This window comes from Haemaphysalis longicornis, unplaced genomic scaffold, assembly GCF_048455015.1.
Source record: "Haemaphysalis longicornis isolate Haplotype H1 unplaced genomic scaffold, Haemaphysalis longicornis Haplotype H1 scaffold_1, whole genome shotgun sequence".
Lineage (NCBI taxonomy): Eukaryota > Metazoa > Arthropoda > Arachnida > Ixodida > Ixodidae > Haemaphysalis > Haemaphysalis longicornis.
Genome location: NW_027526203.1, coordinates 464,471,984 through 464,491,010, shown reverse-complemented (window position 1 = coordinate 464,491,010; position 19,027 = coordinate 464,471,984). Strand labels below are relative to the sequence as shown.

Below are 19,027 nucleotides of genomic sequence, written 5' to 3'. Positions count from 1 at the left end.
TTATAAAACATCCCCGAAAGGCCCAGACCGTTCACGCTTGCGACAGAAAAGGCGCGATTCTCGTCACTGCGACAAAAAATTGGTTGATACCAAGCGACAAAAGCGATCGCTGGGCGACTGCGCAATCTTCGGCAATCGATTTTGAAGCTGCCGTGTGCTGGATATTCATCGGGTCGCCGAAAAAATTGTCCCCTGCGTTCCTTGTGCTGATATTCCGCACGGGGATGAAATATATGATTGATTCTTTCTTGCAACACTGCCAAACTGCGTATGAGGGGTCACTAAAGTCTGCAAAGATTTCTGTGGCGAACCGCCCCATAAAAACTCCCGTACGGCATTAGTTACAGGGCATAATCAATTGCCATTCCAAAAGGTAAAAAAACGCGCGAGAGCAAGCATTCTGCCTCGCGAGCGATTAATTCAAGTGCATTATGTGTTGTTTAAATATTGTTGTTAAGATTGACTTTTTTCTTCTAGGCACATTTTGAAGATTCAAGTTTTGAGCAGCACCGACAAGATACCGACAGCACCGACAGGATACGCAGCTGCGATCAACTTTTTTATGTGAGGACACTTGAACGACTTGAGTGGTACATTCAATCGTAATTCAGGACTGTGCCTTTGTTAATAACTATATGCAACTTCATTGCCGTACAGTTGTAATAAAAAAAAATGGATGCCTTATTTGTATAATTTACATTATGTTCAAAAAGCTGTGAAATATTTCCCTGCTAACATTTTCTTTTGCTGCTCCTCAGTACCAGCCTGAAAAAGGCATTCAAAACCAAGAACACTGGTGTGCCTCCATTCACATTGCGCCTTTCTCTCGAGACGTTGCTCTCCATTGTGTCAGTTGCTCACGACGTGTTTTTATTCTCGACTAATGTCATGTAAAAACAAGATACACATGGAGCTCCAGGCACGAAAAATCGCGTAGTCGCGCGCTTCTACGCACAGCTAGTGCACTCCAAAGGAGGCACTGGCAAGCCTTTACCAAGGACGTAAATGCCGCATTAAACGAATGATCCCGCGATCTCAACTGTGCCCAGCAGCAGTAAGTTTTTGGAAAGCTGCTTGGCGATAACCGCTAACCACGCACGATCGTTTCGAAGCAGGTCGGGCTAGAGATAGCCTGTTCCGCGAATCCGTAGGCGCGGCGCATGCCGGCTCCCTAGGTCGGGCGGGCAAAGGGACCCAATATGGCGTCCCGTCAAGTTTGGCGGCCGCCACAGCCACCGTTAGGAAACCTTGGACTCTGCTGTCGCCACCCTAAACGACGAAGGCGCGGCACATGTAGGCTCCCTACACGTTGTGCGCGCGCATCGCCGTGCTGGCCAGATCGGCTCGCAGCAGCAAGGGAGACGCGGCCTATTCGCTCACCGGCGCGTACCGCACGGCGTGATCGTCGAGTGGTAGGTGGGACTACAGGAGCAGCCTAAGGCACGGGCCGTCAGCCGGAAGGGCTGATGGGCTTTCGCCGGCGCAACAGAGTTGCAGCCGGCTGGTAAAGAAAGCGTCACATACGACATACCTCCAGCCAACACCTTCGGTAGGGTGGCTAGGCCTTCGGCGTCCTCGAAGCGTCTCCCCGAACGGACCCCCGCGCAGGGCGCGCGTTCGCGTCACATTTCCTAGCGCTTCACGAGTAATGCGATGCGCTAGCGTTTACATGTACCGCATTACACCTGGTGTGATGGTGGCCGCCATACGGTGTCGCATATCGAAGGTAAAGCAGTGTTTCTGGCGCTTCTAAAGCTTCGGCACGGCTCCATGGTTCTTGTTCTTTTTTCACGACTCGCATTTTCTGGCGTCTTACACTCGATTCAGACGTTTTTAAATGCAAAGCTGCGTTTTCATGGCTTACTTTTCTTGACATAATTCCTAATGCGATGCGCTCGCGTTTACATACACTTCGAAAGTCGACTTACACGTCTCAATCCACCCCTGTCTGGCGCATTAATGCGACGCGCTTTCCTAGCGCATTAGCCCCGCTTACATGGATGCGATGCGCTAGAAAATTATTGCGATGCGATGCGATGCGTCAGTTGTCGCATTCATGTAAACGCGGCTAATGGTGCGAGGTTAGCTCCACTACCAGGGCGGAGCACCTGCTGCGCGACAGTGTTTTATCGCCGCAACGGTCGCTGCAGCCTTCACCTCAGGCAGGAGTTTGAGAAGACGGCTCCGCTCTACACAGTGGCGCTGAGGCGAGACGACATTTCGAGGAAAGAGGGGAAAAGCGCCGCGCAATGGCACAAACCTAGCGATCGCGCAATGGCTCGGGCGCCCGTCCCGTTTGAACCCATTCCCGAAACGCTCTTCCCGCTTGACCCGTCCCTTGTGCGCCCGCTTCCGTAACGACCTTGCCGTTTGGGCGCTTCCTGTTTCAGCCCGTTCCCAAAGCGCCCTTCTCATTTGAACCCGCATCGTTTCAACCCATTTGAATTTCTGAAAATATGCATTAACGTCTTCGAAACTGTTCCCCAAAATGTGCTTACAAGCAATGGGTCATGCACTAAAAACTTGTATGCAGCAATTTATCCGGAATCGACCGATATTTCCGGCCGATAAAAGTTTCCGAATGCCTTAGGCCGATACTGCCCTCTTGACACAATATTTGTAGCTGCGAAAGTGTACTAGAAAGATACCCAATATCTTGAGTAATGCACGCATTGGATTTTTATGCAGTTGGTGTCCGTACGTGTGGCTGAAATTTATTTAACAGCCGCTCTTATGCTCATTGTTTGGAGCGTAGCTTTGTCTTCGGGTTCGAGAGATCTATAGATCAAGATGTCCATAGGAGAGACTTAAAGAAAAGCAAAAATAACGATTGAATGTGTTAACTCATCCAAATGCACATTTTGCGAGTATACGCAGGGGGTTTTCTGTCCTTTGTTTTTGTTGTTGCATAAAGCCTGCGCGGTTTCTTTGTGCAGGCATCGCTGAAGTGTTCGAGGGGCGCTAGGAGCAGCCGCGGAAACGCTTTCCGCTTTTCGTCGTTTTTGTGGGGAAGCCGGGTAGCGCGTCTAGCCGATAAAAATAATCCCAGCCACGGAAAGGTGGTTATTGTCCTTTTGGGGGGAGCCGCACATTTGATGTCTCAGGTCTATACGCCGCCGAGGGTACCTTGTGACGCCGGCGGAAGGTCTCTCTAGTTGCCGGGGGTAATTACCGCATTAGAGCATGCAAAGAGCGGGTGCGTCCTGGTCGGTGGTGTTATCCTCGATGCGGCGTCATTGGTGGGGCTGGAGATGAATAAAGGCCCGCCGCAGCGATTGGAAAAGTTGCACCGGCCAAGGTAAGCAGTGAGGTTCAAATTCGTAACAGGCCTACAGTGTCACCACTACAACGGATATATGTGACAAGGGACTGACAGCTCCTTTTGTAATGGACACACCTGGTTGACAAAGCCGGGAATGTCTTCGACGCTGAGCATATTTTCGGCGCGCGTCGTAGGAACAATACTTATAGAGGCCGCCCGAGAGTCGATGGCCAGCGTTCGGTGTTACTATGGGTGGGTTGGTTTTTATTAGTTATTTACTCGCCCTTTGACGAATACCTTGAAGCTTGAGTTAAAATTAGCTCTAGGGTGTGGATAAAATAATTGTTTGTGTATAAACCCTTGGTTGACGTGGTCGTGTGTGTTAGTAGTCCCTCCTCACTCTCTTTCGGGACACGGCCATGATGGCGTCGTTTTAATGTAATAAAAATTAAGTGTCTGGGGTTTTTGGGGTGGATCTAAAGAAGCTTGAGACAAGGGTCAGTCGACCGAACAAGAGCAAACGAGGGCAGACGCCGGGAGACCCTCGCGACCTAAATACGTTTAGTTTAGGTATTTCGCTGTTTTCGTGTAAATTTTGTAGATTTGTTAATTGGTATGACTTGAATTGTAACCAAATGTCGTCGTCTGTAGATTCAAAAAGTGAACCCCAGGTTTGAAAAGCAGTCAAGGACTCTGGCTTTACTGAGCATGCTATCGCAGCGACTGTGAGCAAACGGAAATAAAGGAAAAACAATATGAAAATGTTTGTTATAACGTTTCATGAACTGGGTACGTTATTTCGGGAACGGCCTAAATAGGAGAATACGAAACGGGAAAGTTCTTTCGTGCCGGGTTGAAATGGGAAGGAACAAACGGGAAGGTTGAAATGGGAATGAGTTCAAACGGGAACAGGCAAAGTGGGAAAGGGCGAAACGGGAAGGTCGTTTTGCGCCGGGCTGAAACGGGAGGGAACAAGCGGGAAGGGTGAAATGGGAATGGGTTCAAATGGGAACCTCCCGCAGAATGAGGCTAGTTTTGACATTCGCACTTACCGCGGAAGGCTGCAACTTTTTTTTTACATGGGCTTGCAATGATAGTGTAGAAAGCGGCCAGAGAAAGTTCTGAAATTTTGTGCTCAACACATCACTGTGCGTACCAGTGAGGCGATGAGGAAAAGGCAAGAGCCGTGACTGCAGAGCATTTAAACATTTAAAAACTGACACAGTGCGAAAAGGTAAACATAACATATGGCAGTCGGAAATGGGGCAATCGTGTTTCTGTAGATAAGTAACACAAATACGCGATCACAATGGAGAAAGCGGTCCGAGCTGCTTCTTGAAAATCAGGTAGTCCCAGTGTATTTGTTTCGGACGAAGGCTACAGCCTGCCGCACACTAGGTGCAACAAAATTTTCAGAGTACCAGTGGCTTAAAAGGTTTAATGGCAAATTAGTTGTTTTAGTGTGTAGTGACTTGCACACTGCCAACCCTATCCTTCCAGCTGCGATTCCTAAATTCGAGCCATTCGATATCCGTCACACTGATCTCAAAAACGCACCGAGCTACACGGCAGGTCCTGCATATACTCTTAAAAAACGAGCCTAGGAGACATGGCACTTACGTTTTCGTACATGAGCCTCATGGCGGACATCTCGGGCAGTGCATTGATGCCTTCGAGACCCTTGTCATCCCCCATCCTGCAAGAGAAACAGCAGCGTTCAGCTATGCACAGGTGCCTGCCCTCCTGTCGTACTCACATCCCGTCGCCCTGCTGTTGCTGGCTGCTGTCGCGCTGGCTGCCAGAGCCTACTTTCGTAGATTCAGCGCCATCCTGACTCTTCTCTTGAGTCTTTTCCAGAAGATGTTCTTCAGCCTTCTTCAAGATCTCTTCGGGATCCTTCATTGTACTCTCACCCTCTTGTTCTTTGCTCTTCTCCTGAGTAGGGCTCTTACTGCTTTTCTCACCACTAGTTTTTTCCGCACTCTTCTCAGCGCTCCTGCTTCCGCTCTTGCTACCGCTTCTGCTCCCGCTTCTGCTTCCACGCTTGCTGCCATTTTTCTCGTTGCTCTTCTCTCCCGACTTGTCGCTGCCTTTGCTGAGGTCTTTGCTCTTAGAATGGCTCTTATCGTCGCTCTTATCATTGCTGCCGCTACCTGATCTTTCCGTGCCCGACTTTTCGCTGCCCGACAAATTTTCGGAGGCCGACTTATCCCCGGCCCGCTTTTCACTGGGTGGGTTGCCTTCCTTCGCGCCTGAGGACCTTGGGCTCTTGCTGGGTGAGCCCTGGCCGGTCGCCGCTGGCGCCGACATCCTGGCGGCGGTGCCCTCCTCAGGCCCGGCCGGGAGCTGGGCGTCACTTGGCTGCGCTTGCCATTGCGGACCGGGGCGCGGCGGGGCGGTTCACGGCGCCGGTACGCGGCCGAACGCTTTCCCGATGGGCCGGGACCACGGGCCGCACGCCGCAAAGGCCCACGCGCGCCGTTGCTCACCATGTCGATGGCTCGCCTGCCTGGGGCCGAGCACCCGTGACCGGCCGGGAACTCCTTTACAGAGGCGCCGACCATGTCCACGCGTGTGCCACCTCGGGGTAGACACACGAACAGAGCTGTTTTTTTTTTTTCGTTTTTTATCCATCTTGTTGCATCTCATGTCTACAACGGGGGAGGAGTGGTGCATATCCACTTAGGGGGATTGGCCAAATGCATATGGTGCAAATGGTGCATATCCACTTAGGGGGATTGGCAAAAAGATTTTTGTTGTTGATAGAAACCAATTAGATAAGACAAAATAGGGAGCAGAAGACGGTATTTAGTCAATGTGTAGACGAGGAAGAAAAGGAGGGGAGTGGGAATGCAACATGAAAAAAATGAAGGAAGCTCATACTAACGCCTAAGACTTGAAGGTAGCGAAGCTGTACGCGACCTTCACGACCATCACGACGGTCTAAGTCGACGATTGCAGCCGATTTGCTTCTTCTTCGCTGCCGCAACGACCTTTCATTGTTGTTATAAGTGTGAGCTTCCTTCATTTTTTGTTTGAAAGTGATAATCATTATGCACCACCTTGGAGAGGCGTATGCTATGACGTGTATTTCTCGTTCCGAGCAAGTGTTGCCACGATTACGGCGAACGCTAGGGTTCTTTTTTTTTTTTTTGCCTATCTTTGCCAAACTTTATAAGAGGGTATGCTTGGCTTGACAAGCGTGTGCCGGGGACGCTGGGCGGTCGCCGCGAGGCACGCACACACGAGCGCTCGGCATTTGCTTGGTTTTTAACTGCCGGGTGATCGCCGAAATCTTGGCCAATCTCCCTAAGTGGGTATGCTTGGCTTGACAAACGTGCGCCAGGGACGCTGGGCGGCCGGTGCGAGGCACGCAAACTCGAGCGATCGGCATTTTCCTGGTAATTTTTAACTGCGGACACCAAATTCTAACGATTTGCTAAACAGCTTCGCTGTTAAAAGCCAACATTATCTGAATGGTTTGGGCACGGCAGACGAGCCGTCTATGAAATGAATGAGTGACACACATCCATAGGGCAGTGGCCCAGCTTTATGCCCTCAAAAGACAAGAGCCCAGGAAGAGACAATAGCGGTCTAACTAGAAGGAAGGCTTCCTTCGTCATTATCGACAGCGAAACTCCGCTCGCTGCGCGCCCTCTTAACGCTTGACAGAAAGTGCCCCCTGAACATTCCCGAGGACCGAATTCACCCACCAGGCTCCCTGTGTTGCTGCGATTGATGTTGTTGTTGTTGATGATGATGATGCCCTCAAAGTTTTTTGGAACGTACCCACAAGGGGGGATTGGCCAGGGCTAACACACTAGTTGCAATTCGTGAGGACCTCAAAATACTAATTTATTGCGGGAAAGACAGACGCCGTAAAATGAAACTTCGTAATGATTAAAACACCAAGTTACCTATTATTTAGTATCCTTCAACAATTCAAGCGGTCTGAAGTAGAAAGAAAAGCTTGAAGACAATTATATACAGTGTAACCCCGCTGTTACGTCCCCCGGACTTACGACGACTCCCCATAGAAACAATGCATTAAAAACCCTGATGATATGACGCTCGGGTGCACGCGGTCCGCTTCATATGGTGGATCCTGGCACGGGTAAACCGGTATTTTTCCCATATTTTACACCGCTTTGCCGCCTCGTCCCGACCTTCTTTATTCTTAACTCCCGTTTGACGCTGCTTGAGGGTCAAGGGTCCGTAGGTGGGCCAGACCATTTTCTGAACAGATGAAAGCAAGGCGGCGGGTACTCGCGAGCAGGAGTAACCCTACGACGGCCCCTTGCCTTAGAAGTACGCCAACGCGCCAACCGTGAGAAGTCGAAGTTTAAGTGACTGGGGGACCGCAAATTCGAAGCTCCCTCCGAGCCGCCGACGAATGCGATAACACATACGACGCAATCCCACGGCAATGACCGAACACCCGCTTCCCCGCACGCTCGATCCAAGTTTCTTCCTTTCACGATGCGAGTCTCTTCCTATATCTCTGCTCTCGGCTTATCAGCGTTTTTCAAAGCCGCATTGTCACTCGCTCCTTTCTTTGGTAGAATGCCTCGATTCGCGTGCGTCCTCCTCAAGGGTGGACACACGTACACGTGGGCAACACCACGTGTCAATCGCTGGCCGCCGCAGCAAGTCACAGTAGGGAGAGTGCGCTATCATTTCCTCCGGAACACCGTTTACTCGCAAAGTATGAATCATCTTATCTATTTTGCGTTGCTGGATCTTGTGGTAAACGAAAACAGCTAGCTAGCACTTTGACCCAATAGCAGCGGCACGGGACGGTTCAAAGGCTCTCTCCACCATGTACGGGAATGTGATTTTTCAGCTCCGCCTTGTACTACCGTTCGTTTCACTTGGCCTTGGCAATTTCACACTAGCCTTTGCCCCTCTCAATTTGCTCGACCATGTCGGCCTTATCTCGCGCAAAGGGTGGGGCTGGCGGCCGTAAATAGCGCGGGGTGCTTGGCTAGCGGGCTAGCTCGGACGCATGGAGGGTGCACAACATAAGAGTTGCTTTCTTTTTACTTGGAATTTCAGCAAAAGGTTCGCAAATCACGCAAGAACGCTCTAAACATTGATTGACTGATTGTAGGGTTTAACGCGCCGACGCAACGCAGGCGATGAGGCGCGCCGTAGTGGAGGGCTCCGGATTAATTTTGACCACCTGGGTATCTTTAACGTCCGCCGAAATCTGGTGTTTTTGCTTTTCGCCTCCATTAGAAAAGCCGCCGCCGCTGCCGGGAATCGAACCCGTGACCTCGTGCTCAGCAGCGCAACGCCTTAGCCACTGAGCTACCGCGGTGGGTCGCTCTAAACATAGTAGTTTAAATAGGTTCACAGCACTCCGGTCCCGTGAGGTCGTCTACTAGGCCGGAATTTACCCGCAGCCCGGTCGTACGACGGTTTCTCGCGGTCCCTTGAAAGTCGTATTACCGGGGTTTCACTGTATATCCTAGCGTCACTAAATAAGCTACGCTTAAGAGTACCGCCACTTCGCGCACCCGGAGGCGTCTCGGGGCCATTTTGTTTCTGGCTTGCAGTGTTGCCATCTCTCCGAACGAAACCGCCGCCGGTTGTGACGGAAGAGTGAGACCGGCCGCTCTAGCGCCCGCGCAGCCGAGGAGAGAGAGAGGAGAGGCGCCCAAAAACAAAATGGCTGCGCCCATATGTAAACAAACATCACGTGGTTCCGACCGACCAATGGAAATCCCGGCGGCACATAACATTGAGAGAAAAGAGTGCCGATACTCTAAAAGCCTTTATTTAGTGACGCTAGTATATCCCTTTTTGGATACCTCGAATTTGTTGCGCCAATAGATAACATAAGTGAAACCGATATAGTCAACCCAAAACGCTCAACTGGGTCTTTCAAAAGCAGTTTTCTAGCTGCCGAGAATCGGCGACAGGCGAGAAAATAATGTTCGACTGTTTCAGGGACCTGGCACCGCACACATAGTTCCGTAGGTGAAAGCCCTGTTCTAAACAGATAGAAATTCAGCCTTGGAATCCTGCAGCGCAGCTCGGTGAAAGTCACTTCGCATTGCCGAGAAACACAAAAATGAACATCCCACCTGAACTTTCAATGTTGATACTATTGAAATGACAGGAGTGCATCTGAACGAGTAGCGTCTAAATGCCAATATCGTCTTAATCTTGAAGATGCAAAAAGAGCCAGATTAGGTACGCCGAATTGAATGGGAGCTGTGACAGCGAGATTAGCTAAAAGGTCCGCTAGCTCGTTGCCCCTGATGTCCGTATGACCAGGGACCCAAGCCATACGTGCCTTCTTCACGTGCCCTGGAACAAAAACAATAATGTGCGGTAGAATGGAGAGTCGCAAGAGGAAGTCAAGGCCAATATAACTGACATCGAATCGGATAACATGACGATTTCTGATACATGCTGCGGTACTTTACATAGAGCGAGAGCTATGGCTAAAAATTCTGCCATAAAAATGGGTGTGTAGTCGGGAATTTCTAGCGAATAATTCCAATCTAGAGATTGTGAAAAAATACCAATTCCATCTTTCTCGCCATTTTGAGATGCATCAGTATAAATCACAGAAGAAGCAGGATATTTGGATAAATACAGTGCTGCTGAGCACGAGGACGCGGGTTCGAATGCCGGCCGCGGCGGCCGCTTTTCTGATGGAGGCGAAAAGCAAAAACGCCCGTGTGTGCGAGATTTCGGCGCACGATAAAGATCCCCAGGTGGTCAAAATTAATCCGGAGCCCTCCACTACGGCGCGCCTCATCCCCTGCATTGCGTCGGCGCGTTAAACCCTACAGTCAATCAATCAAATCAATCAATCAATAAATAATCATTTAAGATTGCGGTGAATAGAGAGCGTGGGAGAAGTTTCTCGTGCCTTTCGTCAGCTTTTGCTTACGCCACGCCAATTCCACGTAGCAACTCTGCGATACTGGCCAAGAAACCCGACTATAAACATGTTTGAACGGCCGCACAAAAACTCTACTAAAGAAGCAAATAAATAAGAAATGAAGGAACAAAAAAAGAGTAAACAGCAAAAAATAAGAAAAAAGAAAAACAATTTTGCATGTATGTTCAAATCAAATCAAACGAATTTCCAGAAATGGCTTCTCTTTCTGAAAGATCGACAGGTGGTCTAAATTATTCCGTCCTCCATTGCGGCGCACCTCGTAGCCCAGGTGCAGATTTGGCGTCTAAACTGGGCAAAAAACTGATTTTTTAAACAGCGGAGCTGTTGCAGCTGGCCGTAATGTGTGGCGCGTAACGCGATAAAAATGCAAAGAAAACGCCCAGCGCTCATGAGCGAGTGCCTTGCGGCGACCGCCGATCGTCCGCGGCACGCGCAGTGGATTTAGCAAAAAAAAAAAAAAACGACGAAAACCCCGACGAGCAAGAAAATGCCGTGCGCTCTTGAGCGCGCGGCCTTTCCGGCATGACTCGCGGCGGCCGCCGAGCGTCCCCGGCTCTTGCGGTGGCTTTAGCAAAAAAAAAAAAAAAGCAGGAAAGAAAGAATAAATAAATAAAGAGAAAGTGGCAAAAATCCTGAAGAGCGCCTCGCGTTGCCTAGCAACCAACAACGCCACAGCTGGCGCAACATCTGCTCCACGGAACCCCGACGAGTCTCCAGGAACGCTGCGCATGCGTCGTGCACGTACCCGCCGCCGCTGCGCCCCAGCTGTCGCTATCGCTACCATTTATGTAATGCTTGGCATGAGGAACACGACGATATTGCTGCATATGACGGTAACTACTATACTAGCACAGTGGAAAGCGACGACGGAACATGTAAATAAACAATCTCAAACTTGTACAAATGCGTGATGTCTCCTTCAGTGCTCAAGTAGAAAGAAATCCTGCAGCTTTGCTATGGTTCGAGTCTTGCGCGACTTAGTGCAAGCTTCGCCAGTTTTTAAAAATGTTGCGTTTATGAAAACACTTATGAAAGGAATAGCAAACCGCACAGGAAGAAGCGAGGACATAGTATAAAACGCCTCACAGCGTCCACGGGTGCCGTGAGGACAGCGGTGAGCGTCAGATGCACCAAGGCGGAATGCGCGGAGGAGGTCGCCATCGCCCTGGCCATCGCCGACACAGACTGCCGCACGGTGCTGAGCGATTCAAGAACGGCGGTGCGCAGCTACGCCAAGGGACGCATCTGTGAAGAGGCCGCGCGCGTGCTGCGCGGAGTCAAATTGCAAGAAAAAAGAGTGAGGATCAAGTGGTTCCCGGCGCATGCGGGCGAGTGCGCGACTCTTCAGTGGAGGGCAATGAATTTGCCCACCAACAGGCCTGAGAACTAATTAGCCGGGCAGAGGGGCAGGAACAGCTACACATAACGAGCTACAGGGACATAGTCAATCACTATAAAGACGGGAGGAAGCGATATCCTAAACCACACCATTCTCTAAGCAGAGCGCAGCAAGTCATATACAGACAGATCCAAGCCGGGTCGTTCCCCCACCCTTACCTCCGAAACAAGTTCTACCCGGATAGATATGAGAAAGAATGTCCCAACTGCAGACAACTGGGCACACTCCAGCACATAATAGGAGAGTGCAATTTTCTTAAGTTCACCCCTCCCCTCACATCAACCCTGGGCGATGGGAGACCTTGTTGTCCAGCCCTGCCCTGGAAGAACAGATCGCGCTGATCACCAGAGGACAGGAGTACCTGGAAACATATGGGGCCCGAGAAGAGGGCACCACCCCATCAAGCGCCTAAACGGCTCTAGAATGCTCAATAAAGTTTGTTCTCTCTCTCTCGGCGAGAAACGCGAACCACAACGAGACGGCACACGTGGCGGCACGAGCTCTAACCAACCGCGCCCCCGCGACCGACCGTCCCGCGTGGTTCGGAGCCAAAGACCGCATGCCGGACTACGGCGAGATCACGAAGGCCTACCGCCTGGCTCGCAGAGCTCTCCCACCCCCGCACCCGGGGCTGAGCCGGGCGGAGGCCGTACTTCTAAGACAGCTACAGACCGGGTCGCTACCCACCCCGGCCTTGATGCATCGTATGTAACCAGAAGCGTACCCGGCCGACAGGTGCAAGGTGTGCCGTAGGGAGACGGCCGACCAGTACCATATCCTGTGGGACTGCTCAAAACAACCGGAGGAAGCGGCATCGAGAACCATCCCGCCGCGGCTGGAAGAAGCCGCGAAGAGCTACGACCGCGAACATCAACTCTGGGCCGTCCAGCAGGTCCTGAGGGCGCTCGAAAGGCACGAGACTCGCGAGCCGTCAACGGCGAGCGGATGGCTCGGACCGAGTAACGGCTAACCCCTAGGACGACGCCGGGCCCGCGTCACGGCGCACAAAAACGCCGATATGCAGGCACAAATAAAATTTACTCCAATTCAATCCAATCACAGGGCCGGTATAATATAAAACATCTAACTTCGCGTCCAAAATGTAGAGGAATTTACAGCCGCTAGGAAAATTCCCTGTCCGGAGCCCAAGGCTGCGGCTTCAAACTGAAAAATTACGGGCATCGACAGGCCTGTGAATGGTAACGAGGCATGGGACCGAATAAAAGTTCAGAGCACTTCCACTGTGTGAAGTTGAAAGCCAGCGAAGCTGTGGTTTCTCTATAGGGAATTTATAAAGTATCGTTATTGGCTCACCCCGTCGTCCCAAGAGGGCAAGTTGGTATTCACCCAGGAGGGGATTCGCAGCTACTCTACGAGATGAAACTTGAGGCGGCAACGGCGGCGGCTGCACGTTATGCAGCAGCAGTTTTTCGTTGTTTTCGCGCCCATTCGAGCTTCTGTGCGCGTCGACGCTGCTTCAATCTCCGCTCTTTCTCCGAGCGAGCGACACGCGTCCTTCCCATAGCGAGTTACAAGTGCAACTGCTGACAACGACGCTAGCGCTGCTATCAGCCGATTGCGCAACTTGTGAATAAGGCATCGGTGGGCGTGAGGGGTGGAAATCTTGGGAAAGGGGCGTCGATGTAGGCGAGGAGGAGCGGAGAAGCGGTGCCGAGTTCTGTAAATAGTCGCCTCTGGAAGAGGATCCTGGCATCCTAACCATATAGAGCTTCTCTGTAAAATTTGTAAGCAAAGTGAAAGAGTATTATGCATGAAACAGCTAAAATAAGACAAAACTATGACTAAAATCGTGACCTCGCATAAAAAAAGCTAGGTGACTGCCTGTTGTAACCGTTTGCGGGGAATATGCAGCGCTGCAATCTCATGGGTCAGTTTAGACCTTTCAGGTCAACCAATGGCGGGGCCATAGGCTGCCCCACCCTTTTTCCCGTTTATGTCCTCTCCCAAACGAAGTGGCCTAAGAAGGATAACGGAACTACGCCAAGGGGACATGTTTTTCACAGCCCGCCACAAGTGCCGTCCCTTTCAAACGTAACACACGAGTGTTGGCGCCCGTAAATCTGCTGGAAGAAGGCCCACGGCAGACACGCAGCGACATGCCTGAAGACGGCGCCGCTGAGTCACCTTCCCTTCCCCCGTCATGGCTGTTTGGCTGACGCAACCGCTTCGCCTCCATTCGTCGGATTCAAACTTCGGCTATCGAGGGTTCTGATTGGAGCGATTCAACTTCTGGCGCCTGCACCGAACCCCCGGGGGTACAAAACATCGTGGAAAGCATCAGCGAGCGCAAAAATTTTCGGAGGCACCGAGTTGAGACGTGCTGTCGCCTTTGTGCGAGCCATGTAACGCTTTTGTTACCCTTGTACATACTGTATATAAATGTTGATTCAGCTTTTCGTCGGCTCGAGAACTCCATCGCTCTGCTCTGCGCCGATAGCGGACGGAGCAAGGCAACGTCGCAGCACCGGTGACTGCGCTCGGATGGCCAGTCCCAACAGTGGTGGCTGCAATGAGATGGCCCAGTCCCAACACCGTGTACGCGTGACCCCCGCGCGCGTCTTTCGGCTCGCAACTCTCCCATGCCTGAGCGACGAAAAAATAGAGCATGTAAGGAAACGCAGCGGAGGAGTGCCGACCTCTCCGGTGTCCCATTTACTGCGCGAGCAACGAACAAAGCGACCACACCGACCCGTAGCTGGGACTCAGGTGTCCCAGCTACGTGAGCGTCGCGAGCGGTGGCACGTGGGAAAGTCACCTTCAGTGCATGCAGGTGCGCTGCAGTGCGCACCCACGACATCCCCGCTTCTAAGAGAATTGAGATGTTACAAGTCCAGACATTTCGGACACTTCACCTGCCATCCGGACATGGTTACCTTCGTAGGTGGATGGTCAGTTGCGCGTATTTATGACGGCGGCATCGCTGTCGGTGCAGCTGCTACTTCTGGCTCTTCCGTATGTTGAATTGAGGTTAGCTCTCTTCGATCCGCACAGTTCACGGCAGTCACCGGATGCTTGGAACAGCGCCGGAAAGGGTGTTGCCAAGTCCAACACAAGCGACGCCACCAAGGGCTGCAAATGCTGTGGTCGACCTACTCATCCTCGAGCAGATTGCCCGGCTAGGCAAAGAAAGTACAAATATTAATAGGATTGGGAACTTCGAAGCAGTCTGCGAAACGAAAGGCAAGAAGAGCACGGGTACTCTTTCACTTCATTCCGTAGCAGCCGTCACCCGTGCCAAGTTCGTAAAGGTGGCCGTCAATGGTTACAACGCTAACTTCGAGGTTGACTCAGGTGCGGAGGTGCGACAGTACCAGACTAGTTTCTAGGCGTACCGAAACAGCTGCAAAATCCAGACGGAGAGCTCGCGGGCCCAGGAAACTACTCAGTCACCATTCTCAGAACGTTCCCAGCAAAACTAAGCGGAACAGACAGGTCTACAGTGCGAACAGTGTATGTTGTTGGCTTCGCAAGACCCGCGCCACTTCTTAATTCCCAGCGATACAGGCTCTCGGAGTTACACAGTTCACGGAATTCTACTGTTACACTTAAATTACAGTCTCTTCGACGGCTTAGGAGAGCTGCAAGAAGAATACGTGATGCGTCTTCAGCCAGGCGCCAAACCGTTCGCACTCAGCATGCCGATAAGAGTACCGATCCCCCTACTGACACCATGTCTCGCTTATGCACGAGCAACGAACAAAGCGACCACGCCGATCGGTAGCAGGGGCTTCAAGTGTCGGCATCGAGCTGTTTTTCGCGACCAGCAAGAGGGAATGCTACTTGTATTCCCATACCCCAAACAATCTACAAAGTATGGTACAGAAATTCTGAGGATTGTCTACTAATGCGTCAACATCCTATCCAGCCGCTCTGCTATACACCAAGCCCATTTAAAGTCGGCTTCATTACTTTACTCAAGTGCATTGCTAGGAAGTCATTTTGCTAAGGGCAATGCAAACAGTGCGATTCGCGGTGTAACAATCTTGCAGCCTGTTTGCCTTGAACATTTGTTTTTAGCAGCAGAGCTGTCAAAGCTTTTAGTTCCGCCGTGGAGCGTTACCAAAAATTTTTTCTCAGCCGAGCGCCTCGGGAGGAGCGCCCGGCGTCGTAAAGGCTTGCGCGTGGGCTTGCGTCACGTGAGGGGCTCGTAGAAAAAACAATACCAAGAAAAATACCGAGCGCACGTGGGCGTGCGCCTCGTGAGGAGCGCCCGGCGTCGACCAGCTCGACCTTCGAGAACACTCTGGCCAGCGTTTGTGACGTGATCTCTCGTGTGCTGTTCTCCTCGCCAGTTCACGTGCGTTCGCTCCTGAAATGGTGCGTACAGACGCTGAGTTCGCGAAGCCGATTTCCGCGGGTTCTGGTGCGTGCTACAGCGGTCCACTTGGGGAGAGATGTGAAAGCCTGCGAACATAACTATCCGGTCCTGCCAGTCATGGAGAAATTTCAGCGGCAAGCTCGGAAATCCATGCAGGGGTTTATCCAGAATTTAGATTTTTTTTTTTTTTTGGGGGGGGGGTGTTGAAATCAATTAAAGTTGAAATGCTCCTGCTGAGGGGCTGCTGTGGGTTGGGGGGGGGGGGGCGTGAAACCCCTGAGCGGGTTGCTCGTAGTCGTGGAATCTTCTTTTTTTTTTGGGGGGGGGGGGGGGGTGGTGTGGTGCTGGAATCCTTCTTGGGGGGGGGGTGTTGGAGGGGGGGGGTGTAAATCCCTGATTCCATGTGAGGCGCAACAGCCGGGCCTCCGACGAAGGAAGAGGGGCCGCCAGCTCTGTTGTTTCTCCAGCCTTGCACCATGCTCTTGCAAGCTGCGCCAATTTTTTGTTAGCAGGGTTAATTCGCTCGCTGGGAGGAGGTCCTGCTGCGTAGACTTCGAGTTGGGGTGGCCCTCTCTCCTGCGGTAACCCGGGCGTGGCCACCGCGATACCATGCCCCGTTTTCCACGACCTGCCCCTTCTGTACGGCTCCTGCCGAAGAAGCCGACACCAACCACCTGCTATGGACGTGCCCTTCACTGAGTGCAGCGAGATCCCGGCACCTTCGCGGCACAGGCCTGCATCCGGGGAGACCCCCCGATCTTCAGCGATGGCTGTGGGGGCCCCACCCCCGCTGTCTTCTGGACTTCATCCGGGAAACGGGTGCAAACTTGTACCTGTAGGAACTTATGCCAAAGGGCATACTGTCGCAATTTAAAAAAAAATAATCCCTTCAACTGCCACCGTTGTATAATGGCTCAAATATTTTAATCTTCAAATTCTGTTTTTAAACTTTGCAAAATTATAAAATATTGCACAATATTATGAAAAAAAAAAAAGCCGCAGATTGCACTAGTGGCGCAAGGCTGGAGAAACCGCTGAGCTGGGGGTTGACCTAGCTTCCCCCCACAGTAACAGCGGATCACAGGAGAGAGGGAGCAGGAAGAGCGAGTCTATGAACGTTTCTCGTACGGCGAGCGGCAACCCAAGGCTGTCACCGTCTAAATTAACGGTGTTGCGACCGTGAAGGCCGACTGCAGCCGGGAAGACGTCCAGAGCCGATAGGCTAACGTAACTGTTTACTTCATAGCGAGAGGTGAGCCGAAGCCAAAGAACAATGCCCCGACGGGCGAGGTTACAATACAGGACTCGAGCAGAGCGACAACATCGATTCGCTGCTCTAACAGGAATGGTTTACAACGCTTGGGCAAGCTCTATTTATACCCAAAAGCGATAACGGTCAAACGCAACACGCTGGAACACGGACAACACTCTTTCCAGAGTTCGTAAGCCGTTCATAGCCTCGGGCACGTTGAGTCCGAGAGAGGGGAGAGAGGAGGACTCCGTTGCGATCACCGGGGCCTCTGTCCTTGAAGAGCGTGGAGACGAGCCACGCAGGCAGCCGCCGAAGTTCAGCCGCCGTAGGCAGCCGCCGAATGCGCAGAGAGCGAAGCGTCTGACGAGGCTTTGTCGCAACTTGTTGCCGACATGATTGCGCCTGTTTTCGAAGGCGCACGAGTGGCTTCGCCGCACAGCCGAGGAGTGATGCGGGGAAGTACTGCGGCGCTGGCCCATTCGTAACAACGGCCGCCAAGACGTCGTCGCCGCCAACAGAGTCAAACCCGCGTACGTCGCCTCCTTCCGACCCACCCAGGGTCTTCCCGTCTCAACAACTCCGCCCCGGAATTCCCAAGCTCAACCGACCAATAACGCCACGTGGGGAACGCAACGGCCTTCGGCTCTCCCGGGGGAGCGGACACCCCCCAGGAGGATTTCGACACAACTCCAAAAAGATTCCACAACCACGAGCAATTCGCCTAGGGGTTTATACTCACGACGACGATGAAGGCGAGAGCGCAAGCCCACGCGCAAAACCGGACGGCGCCGGGCGCTCCTCACGAGGCGCACGCTCACGTGCGCTCGGTATATGTTTTTGCTAAAGCCACTGCAAGAAGGTCGTGCCGGGCGCCTCGCGTCGGGGGATCTTTTTTTCTTGCTATTTTTTTTTGTGCTAACGTTAACGGACCAAGCTCAAGCTTAAACAACTCTGCTGATAAAATCCATTCTTTTTGTAAATGTAAAAAGTTGATGTAAATGTTGATGTTTGTTGATGTAAAATGTGCTTGTATAACCGTTAACAATTGTGCACCTGTGCCTGCAAGCGCGCAGTAATGTTTCCTATCACCTGCCGGCTGCCGAGAGTACTATATTTTTTTTGCCCAACCACGGCCGTTCGATGGAAAGGATTCCATCGAGTGCCGTGGCCCAACCTTCCTCTCCGCGATTGACCAGCGCAGCAACAAACTCTTGGCGCACATTCCTTTCCTCATATTCTAACCACGGGTAGGGCGTATGTAAAGGGGAAAGGTGCGTGGGTGATCACGAAGTTGATGGGTGCATGAAAGAGAAAGGCCCCAAACGAGGCTATTAACAACAGATGGTCGAACCGTTTCATGGTGAACCGGTAACTGTTATTCTTCTTCTCCTTCTTCTTCTTCTTCTTATTATTATTATTTCTTTGGTTCAGGTCCGACACGGGTTCAACGTGCTAAGACAGATTCAGTTCTCGCAAGAATATCAGTTCAGTTCTACTATTCGGTTAGGTTCGGGATCAGTTATGGTTCAACACCCTAGCCCAAAACACGAAAACATGTTCTTTTCACGAAAAACGGCAAAGCAAAAGCGAAACTGAAAGCGGACAAAGCCTACAACCAAGTCAAAGATATCCAATCCGACTGCCGGTTTTTTTTTCGCCGCGACTTTAGCCTTATTTACATGTTTATCTGTCCTGCGGCGCACCTCTGTCGATTTCAATTATTATTTTTTAGATATATTGCTTGTAAAGCAAATTTTGAGGCCGAGATCAAGAAACCGAAACAACAAACAATTTGCGTTAACTGTCAGCAATGGCAGGCTCAGCACGAAGAATCGGTATTGCGCAGAGCGCCCTCA

General features: G+C 51.6%; 1 protein-coding gene across 1 annotated transcript in view; it reads right to left on the bottom strand.

Annotated features, from left to right (window-relative positions):
• LOC144156190 (uncharacterized) overlaps positions 1 to 5,775 on the bottom strand; it is a 29,053-nt gene extending 23,278 nt beyond the window's left edge. The window contains exons 1-2 of the mRNA XM_077688058.1: positions 5,019 to 5,775; positions 4,883 to 4,958 (exon numbers count right to left, since the gene is read on the bottom strand). Coding sequence (XP_077544184.1) covers positions 4,883 to 4,958; positions 5,019 to 5,572 — 630 coding nt within the window. The 5' untranslated portion in view covers positions 5,573 to 5,775. The remainder of the gene's footprint in view (positions 1 to 4,882; positions 4,959 to 5,018) is intronic.
• Between the last annotated feature and the right edge of the window lie 13,252 nt (positions 5,776 to 19,027).